Source organism: Danio aesculapii, chromosome 3 (genome assembly GCF_903798145.1).
Source record: "Danio aesculapii chromosome 3, fDanAes4.1, whole genome shotgun sequence".
Classification (NCBI taxonomy): Eukaryota; Metazoa; Chordata; class Actinopteri; order Cypriniformes; family Danionidae; genus Danio; species Danio aesculapii.
In genome coordinates this window covers 43,904,605-43,921,165 of record NC_079437.1, presented here as the reverse complement: position 1 = coordinate 43,921,165, position 16,561 = coordinate 43,904,605, and the positions used below count along the sequence as shown (strand labels likewise).

Genomic DNA, 16,561 nt, shown 5'->3' with positions numbered 1-16,561 from the left:
TTTCTCAAGAGCATTAACTTTTGAACCGTTAACATTGTGAGGTTGGTCATTTTTAGTGACATTTTTGAGCCAAAAAATGATCAGTTATCAGCTAATTGATCGGAGCATTGCTTTTATAGATAAACCAAAGGTTTCTGAACTACACAGTGTTGGTACACTTAACTGTGGGTTGAGTTAATAAGAGACAAAGACTTAACTGTAATGTGCTATCAATGTATTTTGTACTCTGACTACTTTATCATGTCTGATTGTGTTTTATTAAATGTTTTCAATGTCTGTGGCTTCCTCTGAATATATTGCCTTGTCATGTTTGTTGTGACTCTTTGTTGTGCTATTTCATTAAAACATTTATTTTTTACTTAATTCCTGCCTCAAATGTCTCTCTTTTTTGGGTTTGTTTTTGTATCTATGACTGTTTATAACTTTGACAATTACAGTTACCTTTCTGAAATGAGTAACAGACTAATACTGTTCTACTAGCAGACCACAAGACACGACTTGCTCATCAAAATTCTTTTGTCTGGATACAGTATTAGCTCTGTTAGTCATTTCCGTTCAGAGTCAATACCGCTTGCTCAATTTCCACTAAATGAGATCATCTGCATTGCCCAAATGATATTATTCACTCACTGGGGTCTATGTTGTTGTAAATTACTGAGACTTCTTCTGAGAAACACAAAGAAGTGATGTGTGTGTTTTGTGTAGGCAACAGTGGCTGCACTGCCTTGTGTAGGCAACATGGCTGCACTGCCAAAAATGTGTGCAGTGCAGTGTTGCCATAGTGACTGCTCTACAGGGAAGAGCTCTAATGCGGCTCGCCAGGACACTCAAGCAAATAAACATATGAAAGAAACACACAGGTTTAAGTACAACTCCAAATAAGAAAAAACTGGAACAGTATGGAAAACGCTAATAAATAAGTAATGATTTCCAGCTTTTAACTTATATTTCATTGCAGACAACACAACAAACATTATTTAATGTGTTCCTCGTGATTTTTTATGTTTTGTTTTGGGGTTTTTTTGACAAACGCTGAATAAATAGCTGACCAAATAAACATGGGTTCTAATTTCTTCTTCTTGCAACACATTTCAAAAAAAGTTATAACAGTAAAGCATTTAAGGACTGAAGACACCAAGTGATGAAGTGTTTCAGGTGTGATTTTGTCTCATTCATCCTGCAAACAAGTCTTAAGGTGGGCAACAGTAAGGAGTCATTGTTGTTGCATTTTGCTCTTCAAAATGTGCAACACATTCTCTATTGGAGACAGGTCAGGACTGCAGACAGACCAGCCAGGTACCTTCTGTATATCCTCTTCCTCTACAGCCATGACTTTGTAATATGTGCAGAATGTGGTTTTGCATTATTTTGTTGAAATATGCATTTGTAAGCATGGAAAGGCAGCATACTGTGCTCCAAAATCTCTACTTTTCAGCATTAATGGTGACATCACAGAAGTGCATGTTACTTTTGCCAAGGGCACTGACACAACCCCATACCATGACAGACACTGGCTTTTGGACTTGTTGCTGGAAACAGTCTGAATGATCTATTTCTTCTTTGGTTTAGAGCACACAGCGTCCATTTCTCCCAAAAATACCTGAAAAACTGATTCATCTGACCGCAGTACACATTTTCACTGTGTGATGGGCCATCCCAGATACCTTTAAGCCCAGAAGTTGATGCCGCTTCTGGACACTGTTAACATAGGGCTTCCTTTTGGCACAGTACAGTTTTCACTGGCATTAGTGGATGTAACTATGTATTGTGGTACTTGACAAAGGTTTGCCAAAGTAGTCCTTAGCCCATGTGGTGATATGGCTTATAGATGAATGACGACTCTCGATGCAGTGCCACCTGAGAGATCGGAGATCAAGGTTGTTCAGCTTAGGCTTGCACCCTTGTGCTTTATACACTGACATTTCCCCAGATTCCTTGAATCTTTTAATTATGTTAAAGGTGAAATATCTAAATGTCTTCCGATCTTTCTTTGAGGAACATTGTTTTTAAACATTTCAATAATTTTCTCATGTATTTGTTGGCAAACTGGCGATCCTCGGCCCATCTTTGCTCCTAAAGGACTAGACCTTTCTTGGATGCTGCTTTTGTACCAAATCATAATTACAATCACCTGTTGTCATCACCTGTTTCAAATCAGATCATTAGTTAACCAATTCACCTGATTACTCGCCCTAAACTGCTTCTGTCTCAACTTTTTTGGAATGTGTTGCAGATCTGAATTACAGGAAAGGATGTATATTAACAAATAAAAATGAAGTTGACCAGACAAACCATGAAATATTTGGTGTTTATATTGTCCACAATGAAATACAAGTCATAGTAATTTTAGAAACCATTACTTTCTTTTTTATTTGCGTTTTCTATACTGTCCCAACTTTTTCTGATTTGGGGTTGTACTTGCCAGAGTAAACAATTAGACAAAAAGCATTGATCTGAGCTGTAATAATTTACTAATTTGCTAAATGTAAAGCTTGCGGAAAGAAAAACATCTGGATGCAATAAGTTATTATTCTAATCTCTATTCTTCCTCATCTCAGCTTTCTGTAAACATTTCTACAATATAAAAAATAATAGTCAAGAAGCTAAAATGTTTATTAAATCTCCAATTTCCACTAATGAGATAAAAAAAAGCAATTGAACACTTGAAACTTAATAAGTCACCAAGTAATGATGGTATCACCTCTAAATTTCACACACATTTTTCTGTCTTGACTCAGTTTCTTTTTGAAGTTTAATGTGATAGCTTCAGGGTTTCTGCAGGTTTCACCAAGTCAAATTTAGACTCTTTAAGACTCTTACCTTTTTAAGACAATGGAGAATGAAATTTCAGACTTATATAGGACTAGACGCTAAGGATTTTTTAATGGCCCAGCAGAAAAAAAAAACTAATTGGTCAACTCTAAGCCACATATTTTAAATAATGTGTCAAAACAAGCAGATCTTGTATACATACATTTTTTTTAACATAACTTTAAAAAAAAGACCTCTTTAAAAACTAAATGTTTGCCCAACAGACTACAGTTATAATATTAGTTTTGATTATTTTTGCTAAAAGTTTTATTGAGATGTGTTGTTGGTGATTGGATGTTTTGGATCGATCGCGTAGCTTTACATAAACAAAGGAAAATTAAGACCCGTTTAAAATGATTTAAGACCTACAAGACAATATTTCAGTGAATTTAAGACTTTTTAAGGCCTAAAATTGTGTTTTTGAATTGTAAAATCTTTAAGACCCCGCTGACACCCTGTAGCTTAACTCGGTCTAAACTACCTCCAACTTTGAGTCAAGGAGTAATTTGTTTAATCCCTAAACCTAAGAAAGATTAATTTCTTTTAGATAATTGGAGACCTATTAGTTTGTTTATTGAACAATGACTACAAGATCTTTGCCCTGATTTTTGGCCGAAGATTCAAATCAGTGTTTGATTCAGTAATAAATGAAAATCAATCTGGTTTTATGAGCAAGAGACTCATATTTAACAATACTAGACTAGTCTTTGACCTAATTTATTACAATAAACTCTTTAAAGATGATGGTTTTATTTTGTTTTTAGATTTTTTTTAGAGCCTTTGATGTTGTCGAGCATCCTTTTATACATATACTATTTATATATAAATAGTTTTGGGTTTGGTAAAGGTTTGTAATGCAATAAAAAGATGCTGATGGAAATTATTCAGTGAAATTAAGTCAAGGCTTTACTTAAAAAATGAGTTTAAATAGAGGCATGAGGCAAGGTTGCCCAGTGTCAACTTACCTTTTTCTTAATGTTGCTCAAACATTTTGCCATTTCATTTCAAGGTGAGATCTTTAGAAGGTATACAGATAGATGCTTGGTAATCACTCAACTAGCTGATGACACTGCCCTTTTTGAAGAGCAGCCGCCAGATTCAATCAGTAATTTATCTAAATGGTTTTCTAGTCCCTTTATTAATCAGGAATCGCCACAGTGGAATGAACCGCCAGCTTATCCAGCATATGTTTTTACTCAGCGGATGCCCTTCCAGCTGCAACTGATCACTAAGAAACATCAATACACACTCATTCACGCACATACACTACGGACAATTTAGCTTGCCCAATTCACCTATACCACATGTCTTTGTACTAGGGGAAACCAGAGCACCCGGAGGAAACCCACACCAACACAGGAAGAACATGCAAACTCCACACTGAAATGCAGATTGTGCTACCCAGGGCCAGATTAACCAATGGGCATTATGGGCACAGGCCCAGGGGCCCATGCGAACTTGGGCCCCCTGCGAGGTGGAAAAATGCAGATTTTGGAGTGTCTATAGGCTAAGTGCAAATTGTGCACCTTGTTGGAATAAGCTAGTTGAGTGATTCTTGCTCGTCACTGTTTGGTCGACAGAGACAACATAACTAAAGAGCGCAACCAACAGCAGCGTGAGTGCCGTAGCTCGTAAAGCGCATGGCAACATCTTTTGACACGATCGAACATATCAGATTTTGCTTACCCTTCATCACGAGGAAGAAAAGTAGGAATCATTAAAAAGTGTGTGTATTATAGAAGACTCAGATTCATAGAACTGGATTGGAGAGGTGTTATATCCAAATCATATGGATTATAAGTTTGTATAAGTTATACATTAAAAATACCTTTAAATATAGATTTTAGTAATGCTTCTGTGAACTTGAACAAGTACTGTATATTAAAATCCATTAATTTTCACTAGTTGTATTAGTATTTTTTTTCAAAGTATGCTTTAAAAATAAGTTAAATATTTGTAGACTTGAAATATATGTACTGTATATCATTTATTTTAAAAATGTGGGCAATACATTATAGATAAATTTTATTTAAAAAATATTATATTATTCTTATTTTTTTTATTTTTTATTTTTTTAATTCAACTATAGGGATGCGGCCAGGTAGGGGGCCTACAAAACATTGTGCCCAGGGGCTTCTGAATTCTTAATCCATGCCTGGTGCTACCCACTGCGCCACCGTGACGCAATTAAAATGTAATAAAAATCATTTTTATAAGTCATTAAGTAAATTTGAGGATTCAATACCTGCCCCACCAGAGCCACCGAGACACCCCTATTTGTAACTTAGTAATAATTAAAAGGTAGTACAGATATCAAATTAAAACTACCTAGTAGTTGGACAGCATCTTAATTCTTCCAAATGAAGAAACTAAACAAAACTTTAATGGATCAGTAAATGCTAAATTATGGAAATGATTGCATTTATGGACGACGTGCCACCTAATATAAGAAGATTTAATAAAGCATTTTACTCTTAAAATTTACATATAACAGATAATATAAATGTATATTCTTGGCAGCATCCAAATCAAAATAAATCTTTTTCCTCTTATTGAGAAAATAAACTGGATTAATAAGTGAAAAGGTTTCAAACATGAAGAGTTCAGATGCAAAAACCTCAAAGTGCCATCTGAAATTTTCTTCTCAAATTACAATTTTTCTGAGATTTCTTTATTTATGTTCACTTATTTCAGATTAAAGGCAAAGAAAATAACGTATAAATTGACATAAAAGGGAAATTACTTCGAAAATTTCAGATGGCACTCAGGGGCGCAACTGCACATTTACTGAGGGGTATGCGGGATCAAGTTTTGCGCCCCCACCCCCTAAGAGTTTACGTATAACAAAATTTGTGAGGATGCAGGGCTAACCAAGACCACACATCTAAACACACACAATACAAACAAAAATAAAAGAAGTCCATAGATAAGTGTTCTGGCTGTGTAATTTTTTACACAGGTTCTACCCCTGCAATATATGTATTAAAATTTTAAAGACAAATGTTCTTTTTGTAACACTGAGCCTGAAAGTCTTTTACATCTATTTTGTACTTGTACATTTTCTGATGATTTTTGTAAACAGGTTTCAGGGTTGCTTTTTAATTCATTTTACAAAATAACGAATGCATGTTTCTTTTTTTAACTGTAAAACTGGCTATAATACACTCAATATTGCTCTGAAGTTGATAATTGTTCTTGGGAAATTTCACATACAGGTTAAAGTAATGTCTATAACTTCCTCCTTTATTTTTTTCTGTAAAGATTTTTAAATATTTTATAATTATTTGACCTCAATTACAAGATACAAGAAGGCCATAAAACCTTTCTAATAATAATAATAAAAATAATAATCTGTACAATCTAATTATTTAAATATGATGGATCTCCCCATATGTAATGTATTTTTTATTGATTGATTTTTATGACTTTTACATATAACCCAGTATGCTTGTCAGTTATATGCTTCACAAAAAAAAGTTATTTGCGACTATCAAACGTCTACCGTAAAGTCACATGGACTTACGCCAGGTATATGTATTTAGCCCATCGAATTATACTGTTTTTACATACTTTAGTGGATGGAAGTATGCGATTTCGGACGCAGCCACGGTGTGATCGTGCATCATTGTCCCCCTGCCTGGACAAAACCACCTCCTCTGCTCTTACGTTTGGTAAAAGCAGGAACGGCGCGTCTATAGAGGCGACCTACAGTATTGACCTTATTCTACAATGCCTTCTGCATTGCGCGCGTTTTTGCGATTGTTTTAGAACTTCCGATTCAGCCGCCTATGGGAGAAATGACTAGGAATAATAAACGGCAGAAAACGGTCAAACTACTTACTCCACAAACAAGTGTTTGCATGACAATACAGACAAAGTAGAATAATATAATAAGAAAACATCAGTTTGCAGCATCAAGCAGCAAAACGAGCTGTTTTTAACGTTTAAAAATGAATGGAAGTGAATGAGAGCGGAAGTTTCGAGCCAAAATGATTCAAATGGCTGCGCCCGCTCGTACCCGGAGAATAAGGTGAATAGGCGGCGTCAGCGAACACCCCGGTCCTCGCGAACCGGTAACTTTCTTTTTCACTTAACATTACGGGTTGAGGGCGGCGTGATCGCCGTTCGCCTAAAGCGCCAGTTCAGCTCGCTCCGGCCCTGGGTAAAGCCCAGGCTAGGTGGCGGTTATGATTTATGAACTATTTCCCAAAAACAGAAGGTGAATAATAGTATGTTAATAATAGTATAAGCTTACCAATCTCTGATTATCCAATTTGACATAGCAGATTTCATTTTAAGGCATTGTTTTACATGTTCTTTTTTTCGTTTTCTATTTTGGGCACCACTCCTCTTCATTCTTCTCTCCATTTTAAACAAGTGACTGTAACTGAATAACGGATTAATCAACTGGTCTACGGAGGGGGAGGGGTGGTATTATATTATTTTTATTTAATAAAATACAATATTAAACTCGTATAAAATGCCAAATAAACTTTTTTTTTACCAAATATATTTATTTATTCAATATTATTTGAAACTTTTAAAAAGGCTCATTTCAAAAATAGTTTTGGCACAATGGCGCCCCCCCATGTGCGGCGCCCCTATGCACTGCATATACTGCATACCCCATTTTTGCGCCTCTGATGGCACTTAAAGGTTTTAGCATCTGAACTCATCATATGCTGTGTTTTTCATATACTTTCCTTGATAATCTGCTTATTTCTGTTACTGTTGCTGTTTTATTTCAAAAAAGTTGCTACAATACAAAACTAATGAGATTAAACACCACCAGAGAGAATTTGGACAACACAACAGTGGTTTTAGGGAATTAAAAGAGAGTACAAGAATTTGGTGACCGTTAAAATAAAACACCTATTATATTTGCCTGCTGTATTTACGTCAAAATATTTTCTACAATATGAAGCTATAATGTATAATATGCTAATATATAAAATGTGTATTATAGCTTTATAATATAAACATGAAATATATAAATGTATTAATAAATATTATATTAAATTGATATACCGACAGAAAAATAAGTTCCAACTAAAAACCTTAACACGGACTGATACCTTTGATGTAGAGCTACATGTAAACAACACGTGGTACGTATTAATATTAATACAGAATACATAAATGGCTATACAGAGAGAAATTAACGTTTCATAACGTGTACGGTTCTCGCACGTACTGTAGCCTATGATTGACGCACATATGTAAACAACACATATATTCTGAGCGAGCAAGCATTTATGATCTGAATACGACTAACGCAGCAGAATGATAACCACGCCCTCGCTGCGCTTGTCAACGTGTACTGTAGGCTGCCGCATCTGTAACACTTTATCCAGCGTGAAATGCCCAAATAATTATCCTACTGTAGGTGCTTCTGACTGAAGAAAACCCATATGGGAAACGAAATAGAATCATTTTACCGTGATTTGTGTGCGGTTTTGTGGAGCAGCGACTAAACGGTCACTCGATACATTTGACTGTAGTGTTTATTTCCTTTTAGGTTCTTGAACACTTACAACATGCTTCAGTGTTTCTTGGGACTTTTCTCAGCGGTATCACTGCTTGTGACAGTCAAAGGTTTGTATTGACTTTTATTCTACATATAGGCTACGTGTAGTGAAAGCATTGTTAGCCTTAATATGCTTTAAGTAATATATTAAAATGCTGTCATTTGAGTTCGAAAACTATTTCATTACTGTACCCTATATTTAGGCTACTGTAACCTCACGCGTGTGATATGATTCGTGGTATTACTAACAAGTATTCTGCAGTGCATTTGTTCGTTGGATCTGTATGAATGCAGTTACAGCTGTGACAACACTGTGTGTTTAATGTAAACATTTTGATATTGATATTTCTACAAATGTGTTCCAATGTGTTTATTCTTGCCCTTTGAGAGTTCAGATAACTAAAGACACACAGGATAGGCCTGTAGTCAGCCCGGTGAAAGGGGTGGTTCTTTAAAAAAAATTGACCTTTTTGCAGTTATAGACCTCATTTAGGCTTCTATTTAATTATTAGGTTTAAATACTGTATTTTAGTGACTTTTTAAGCACTATTTTAGCTGGAATAGATTGTTAGATGGTCATCATAACAAAAAAGTACATTTTAAAATTCATGGATAACAGCATTAGTCAAAATACTATTCAAATTAATTTTAATATGGGTAGCTTTTGGTGCTTCACACCTTTTCATTGGTCATGTTGTCTTTCAAGAATAAGGTCCAAGATTTAAAAATAAAAGTTACTTGTGAAATGTTTAAAAACAACACAGTAGCGAAAGATGACTTTACTTGCGACAGATTGTATGTTTTCTTGCACAGCTGGATGTTGGACTCATGAAAAATAATAGTATTAGCCAAAACTGATTAAGTCACACCACAGCAACAGCCAACAGAGGATTCCACTTGGTCTTAAAACCTTTTTCGATAGATTATTTTTACTATTTATGATGGCACAGCAGTCAAAATAGTACAAATGAGCTCATGCATGGCACAAATTCTGGACCTTTGTCTGTGAGGGGTGCGTCTTTCCCCCTGGCTCGGGGCTTGACTTATAGAGAGGCAATATATATGAGACTAAATAATTTTTTATATATTAATATCTTTATCAGAAATGTACAGATTAAATGATATAATAAGCCTGTTGCACAAAACAAGTTTGGGTTTTTACCCAGGTAAGTTTGTGTTTAGTTTGAGCAAACCTCGAATTTTTCAACGCTATGTCACGGCAATTTGTAACTTTTTGATTTAGTGGCTAATTCATATGAATTTGTATATTTTAATTCGTACAATTTAGTAAAATTTGCCAATGACAGTTGGGTTTAGGGGCGGGGTTGGGTGCCACGCCTCCTTTTTAAAATCGTACATTTTCGTATGACTGAACTCATACGAATTCATACAAACTAGCCACTAAACTTACAAAACCGTGAGATCAGTCTGAATTTTTGGGCTGTTTTGAGTCAAAATGCTCCTTTGCTGCTAATAATACATATCGCTGCTATTATTATTATTATTATATATATATATAGGTGATGGTATCCCAATCATGGCATTTTTGCTACTTGAAACAAAACCATTTTGCATTATTCTTTAATCTTATAAAGATAATATTAAATGTAATACGAGGCAGTTCATTCCACTGTGGCGATCCCTGGTTAATAAAGGGACTAAGCCAAAAAGAAACTGAATGAATGAATTAAATACAATAACATGGCTTGTGCTTGAGCATTACTGGGGTCTGTCGGTAGCTGTGACTGCAAGTTATCTTTTAAATAATCACATGTACATTTCCTTTAACAAATAAAGCTTGATTGATTTGCACAGATATACTAATATTTTCTTAAACTTTACTGCATCTGCAGTGTTTATTTCAGTATTAAATTGATTATTTCTGATAGTGATACCTGTTACTTTTCAACAGAGAATTTAATCACTGAATCTCTTGGGAGATATGAATTAAAAAGACCCTCTTCTGTGTCTTGTGATTGGCTGTTTGCTGCATGTGTCACACTTTCAGTGGTGCAGAGTTAACATAGAAAGTTCATATAAAGCTTTGTGAATCTTCTTAACCTGATCTTAACCAGGTCAGGTTTGTTTAGTTTTGTCAACCCAAGGCTTACCCTGAAACACAGAATATGCTCAACTGGTTTTGTGCGACAGGTCTCATGTCTTTAAATATATGTATATAATGTTTAGTTTCAGTAACAACATACCTTAAATAAACAGTAACAAGTTGGAAACATGGGCTGAGACTGTAGTATAATACAAAAGTGCAAATTAATTGAGTGAGAATAACTGAATAATGCATTTAAAATGTAAATGTATTCTGTATTGTTTTTAAAAAGGCTTTCAAATGTGTTCATGAGGAACATGCTTTAAGTTGAATGAGAATAGATAAGACGTCTTTTGTTATTAAAGACACAAACTACTAAAGCCAAAAACATTTTATCTTACCTGCAGTTGGTCAGGATTCAAGAATACAGATAATTTTTTTTAACAATCCAGACAAGTCCTAACATCAAATTGCATTATCTTTTTTCAGTGTGTCAGGTAAAGGATCCAGTATGACATTAATCTGTGTTCTGAAATGTGTTTAACAGGTATAAATGCTGAATGTCCTCTTAAGATCAGCCCATCAAGACTTGTTGTGAGGTTTAATAGTTCAGCTTCAGCTGACTGCAGCACTTCTGTCACACATCAGGGGATGGGATGGGAATCCACTGTGGGAGCAGTGCCCCTGTCCAAAGCCAGTCTGGTCACATTGAGAGTGTCACAGATGACAGACTGGGAGATACAGCCACCACAATGCTACATAAACTATGATAAACCGCAGTGTACAGTAGATCTCCCAGTCACTATTTACAGTGAGTTTCTCTGTTATGATTATCTGTACTTTTTCATACTGATAAATCTCTAATAAATGTAGGTTGATGACTGCAGGTATCAGAGTGTGTGAATCTTCCTCCGCAGAGACTCCAGACAGTGTTTCCATCAGCACTGTGAATCAAGTAATGATGGAGGGAAACCAGTATGAGCTCCAGTGTGACATTCACAATGTGGCTCCTGCTCAGAATCTCACTGTCAACTGGTACAAAGGAGAAACTCTGGTGAATCAAACCAGCTTTACAGACACCATCAAAAGGCCAGTCAGTAAAACATCTAAACTCCTGATCCATCCAGACAGAACTGATGATGGAGCTCAGTACAGATGTGAAACAGAGCTGAAACTGGGAGAAGCAGGACCTCAACCTCCTCCCAAAAACACATCAAAACCTCTCATCATTGAAGTTCACTGTAAGCTTGTTTACTGCTAAACTTGTAAATTTCATTCAGGTCCATTGAGTTATTGAGTATGAGTAACACATTAACAATCAACAATTTGATTATATAGTACACTATGAATTAAAAAAGATCAGTTACACAGTGATGTATTAATAGCGGCTGCTCAACATGTCTGCTGTAGTGCTGAGAAATGTTCCTCTGTCCTCCTCAGATAAACCAAAACACTCCATATCAACAGAGAAGATCAGTCAGAGTGATGCTGTCTATCTAAACTGTACAGTGAAGGCAAACCCGGCTGCTGTGTACACATGGCACTCAGAGCATCTGACAGAGAAGATCAGCTCCTCAGTGATCCAGTCCTCCACACTCAGTCCAGGAAACTACACCTGCACCGCCACAAACAATCTGGGAGCAGACAGCAAAGTGTTCATCGTCAGTCCTGCAGGTCAGTTTTGATTACATTAACACTAATCTGATTCTTCACCCTCAGGCAATGTTTACCTCAGCTTGAAGCACATTTACTGATTTTTACAGTCAATAGATATACATAAAGAATTACATATTAAACTTTTGTTTTTTAATGCATTTTCCATTAGGTTTTGGGCTAAGAAAATAATCTCTGTGACTAAATCTTCATAAACAATAAAAAATGAATACAACTTTATTAATACAACAAATTTATGATGACTTAAAGGGTTAGTTCATCCAAAAATGAACATTCTGTTATTAATTACTTGCCCAAACGTTGTTCAGAAGCCCTGAGACCTTCATTCATTTTCAGAACACAAGTTAAGCTATTTTAGTTGAAATTGGAGAGCTCTATCTGTTTTTCCCTAGACAGTGAAGGTCATAAGGCAGGGCTATTCAATTAGTTTGTCATAGAGCCAGTTCATGAAAAGCATCCCAAATGAGGGGCCAGAGAGATATGACTTGTAATATGAGTGATGACACAACTGCATCTAATATTGTATTTTTCCTCCTTAAGACACCCATGTTTGCTTTTTCTACATTTTTCTACATGTCCCGCCGCCGTGCCTGTCAATCATTCTCCATTTATTCACAATTCAAACTGCATGTGGCGATCATGACAACACGGAAAAACTTTCTCCAAGATTATTTGTTCCTGTCAATATAAATAATCAGTGGAGAAATGGATTTAGTTTTGCATTAAATGGGTTCATTTTGACCTGCAGCAAGGTTTTCATTACCGTTTCTAAATCATGTTGCGCTGCGATCTACTGATCTAACAGACACATTCGCAAACACTAGAGTAGAGAGGGTTATTACCTGCTCTTCATACACAAAGTAGACCTACCTAAACATTTTAATTAGAAAAGGCTCAATCCGCTTGTTAAGTGTAACGTCATGCTCCCGGGTCCAAACGCTCTATCAAACTGTATGGGGAGACTCAACAAATGGTTATAATAAATGTTAACAAAGCGCTGTAATACTTTCATGATCGCAATATTAATATCAATGCTTAATATCCGATGGCCAGAAAGCGATGAGTTTTTTCACGGCGCGTTGCTAATTTGAGAAACTTTAATAGACTGTTCCATAGACCAGAACAAAGCCAGTCTAAAGTCCAGCGCAGAGCGCGTTAGTTATGCGCCTCGCTTACACATTACTTAATACAAACAGGATGTACAACAATAAGCAAATATCTTTACATATGAAAAATAATTTAAATATTAAGGATATATATATATATAGGATATAAATATAAAGGATTAAAATATTACAAAACATTATTTTCTGGCCTACATAAATATAAAAACCATACTTTCATGCCTTCTTCAACAATTTGCTTTTGTATAATGTTATTGTTAGCAGTATTATTTATTATATGCATATTTATATTTGTTTTATTAAAAACAAGCTTAGATTTGCCCACCTGTCAGGTTTTAGACCATATGGGGCACAGCATGTGTATTAGGATATAACTCACTTCGTTATATATAAACACTTCGTTATTATTGTTCATTTATTCATTTGCTGGAAATTAGAACTGAATTTAGAAATAGTTTTGAAACAAATCTTTGCGCTTAACAAACGAAATTAATTATGTATAGGCTAATAGATGTCTGCGTACAAGATGTTTCCCTATCCACGAGAGTGAAAGTGAAAGTAAATAATGAGGAGGCTCATCTCTCATTCTCGCGCTGTAAATGCTCTATTTAACTGTTTTCTCTCTAGTGAAGGGTTCAGTTTTTACACTTACAAAGCCTGCCATGTAAATAGCAAATGCGCTATGGCGCGACACAACTGACTCTGAAAGGGAATGGGAGATGAGACTCTGATTGGTTTATTCTCAAAACACACCTATAACTCATTAAGAGAATAAGCTCAACCCTGTTAGACCATGCACCACGGCGCAAAGCGGATTTTTCTGTCCTTAAAATAGCAAAAGTGTATTCTGACATGCCCTTTATGGATTTGCGCTCTGCGCTTTGCACTTTGCACATGGATCATCAAAATAGAGCCCTAAGGTGTGATAGCACTACAAAGTGGCCATAAATAAATATTTTCTCAATTCAAATGAGTAGCGGCTTGGACCCCGAAACAGTATTTCATACGTCACTGATACGTCACGACTTAACAAGTGGATAATACATTTGACAGATTCTCAACGCGCTGATTTCGTCCCTTTGTGCTGCTCAGTTTTGAAAGTGTCCACAGATACCTGAGGGATGCGTACTGCATCACAGTAATGCATCATTTACGCACCGGCTGCACAGACGCGATGTGCGCCGCTCTGTAGAATTATTCTCACAATGAATTTCTGTTCTCTCATCCTTCCGACTGAGTTTATTCTTCCGAGAGGAATACTTTCAGTGCTGTGAATAGTTAGTACAGCCTGGCTCATTGTGGTCAAAGTATTTTAATAAATTAATAAAAGTGAAACGGGCACAAGATGGATTGTTAATAACAGAATGCTTATTAAGTAAAACTGGCCTCAGACAGTTTAGTTTAGTTTGCGTCAAACCTGCAGGAAAATATCAGGCTTTGATAAAAGGCTGATTATTTTACCAACGATTAGTGTCAATAGTGGAAGCCTATTATAGATTTCAAAGAAAAATCTTAATATTAAAAAAGGAAACATAAGCCGGACTACAACAGATCAATGTCATAGCTAATAATGTAGCCTAGTTTACAGCAAGCATCATGTTTTATTTAGATTGTGTGATCTGTTAGATTGTGGATATCTGTTATATTAATGTACAAAATAAACCTGATTTAACGTCCACAAACCGGGATTGAAGCGTCTTCCTCTATATTTGTTCTGTGCTGATGAAGTAAAAGCTAAATCGCTGTAATTCATTACACACATGCTCTGTTTTAAAACATTTTAAACTTGTGAAACTTACTCTTGATCACATTTGATGATGATTGATGATCCTAGCGAACTGAACAGACCTTTTATTCTCATTTGCTTTGCGCACGTCTGGTTTTGTTTATATGATTATACACGTGACTACCGGGACATGTTAATACACGCAGCTGTCAATCAATTCGGTGGGCGGGGGGACCGCACTCCTACGTAAAGTTCGATCTGAAATCCGCTCCAATTGGTCCACCGTTTTTATGTTGTTAAATTGAAAAAAAAGGACTGGGTGTGTTTATATCACCCCAATATGTCGGTCTATACACCATACATGCACATATGTCTGTCCAAACAGCTTGAAAAGTAAATTTTTACCATAGGTGCCCTTTAAAACTGCACAGTATCGGGATCGGTTCTGTATCGGTCGATACTCAGAATTTTGGTATTGGGACCAGATCAGTTCAAAAAAACTGCTATCGTGCATCCCTAACAAAAACCCTGAAAATGAGGATGCAAACAAGCATGTGTTTGTACTATTTTAGCATGTTTATACAAGTTGATTATCTTTAAATCTTAGTTTTGCTTTATCATAAAGTTCATTCTTTATCTACAGGTTGTTTTTGCTGTTTTGAAAAAACTTCACATTCACATTCAATCATTTATCAAGCACTTTAGTCAAATGCAAATAAGAACCAGTTCAACAATAGTCTCTTGTAATTACCCGTCCAGTGATGTTGTGTTCCTGCCAGGCTGTTCCAGGATGACTGCTGCTGTTTGTTTGCAATAAATCAAATCGAGTCATGTTTTTGTTGAGGAAGCTGTTGATGCATTCATCTGATGGTAAAACCATTAATGTCATTTCTCCCACAGGCTGGACCACAATATGGGCTATTGTTATAGCTGGCGTCGTGTTGGCAGTCCTGTTGGCAGTCATCTGTTATGTAATATACAAGATTAAAAGTCGTCAAAACTCTGTTGTTTAATGAATTTGCAAGAGATAACCTCAAAGCAGGAACGTCTCTTCAGGGAGCTCCTGAAAAACTTGACTGTTCTTTGTAGGGTACGGAATCTGATGAATGGTTGAAGGTTAACTGTGTGTAAGACTTTTCTTCTGAAAATAATTTTCTTATTTATGAGAATTAATTAATTAATTAATTAATTAATTAATTTATTTATTTATTTATTTATTTATTTATTTATTTATTTATTTATTTATTTATTTATTTATTTATTTATTTATTAAATTTATTTATTAATTAATTAATAAATTTATTTATTTATTTATTTGTTTCCAGCTGCAAATGTAATCTGACTCCAAATTTAAACGATGATTAAATTTAGACTGTTTTTAATTAATAAGGAATCACATTCATGAAAAGTTAATCCATTTGTATATTTGGTTATTTTTTTAATACACTATACTCTCAGTTATTCGATAATTGCTGACCATTTGTTGTATTGAGTCCATGCGTGGCCAATTCACATGTCTGTACTGCTTGGGCTTGTCAGCTTGATTGTTCTAGTCAGAAGTTTGCAGGCAACTGGCACCTTTTCGGCCGCTTACCGCTTGCTCTTTGACAGAAAAAGTAGTCTACCCAGTCTTTGACTATGCAACGTGCCAGATC

The 16,561-nt window shown here is 35.5% G+C and overlaps 1 protein-coding gene across 2 annotated transcripts in view; it reads left to right on the top strand.

Moving 5' to 3' along the window:
- The window catches only part of LOC130221547 (intercellular adhesion molecule 1), a 41,613-nt gene extending 25,566 nt beyond the window's left edge, over nt 1-16,047 (top strand). Inside the window, exons 1-5 of one of the 2 annotated variants that reach the window (XM_056454074.1) lie at nt 8,155-8,406; nt 10,930-11,193; nt 11,300-11,623; nt 11,823-12,056; nt 15,807-16,047. In XM_056454074.1, coding sequence (XP_056310049.1) covers nt 8,349-8,406; nt 10,930-11,193; nt 11,300-11,623; nt 11,823-12,056; nt 15,807-15,919 — 993 coding nt within the window. In that variant the 5' untranslated portion in view covers nt 8,155-8,348 and the 3' untranslated portion in view covers nt 15,920-16,047. Of the gene's footprint in view, nt 1-8,154; nt 8,407-10,929; nt 11,194-11,299; nt 11,624-11,822; nt 12,057-15,806 lie in introns of those variants that run through there. The other variant, XM_056454075.1, reaches the window with a different exon arrangement.
- The last annotated feature ends 514 nt before the right edge of the window (nt 16,048-16,561 follow it).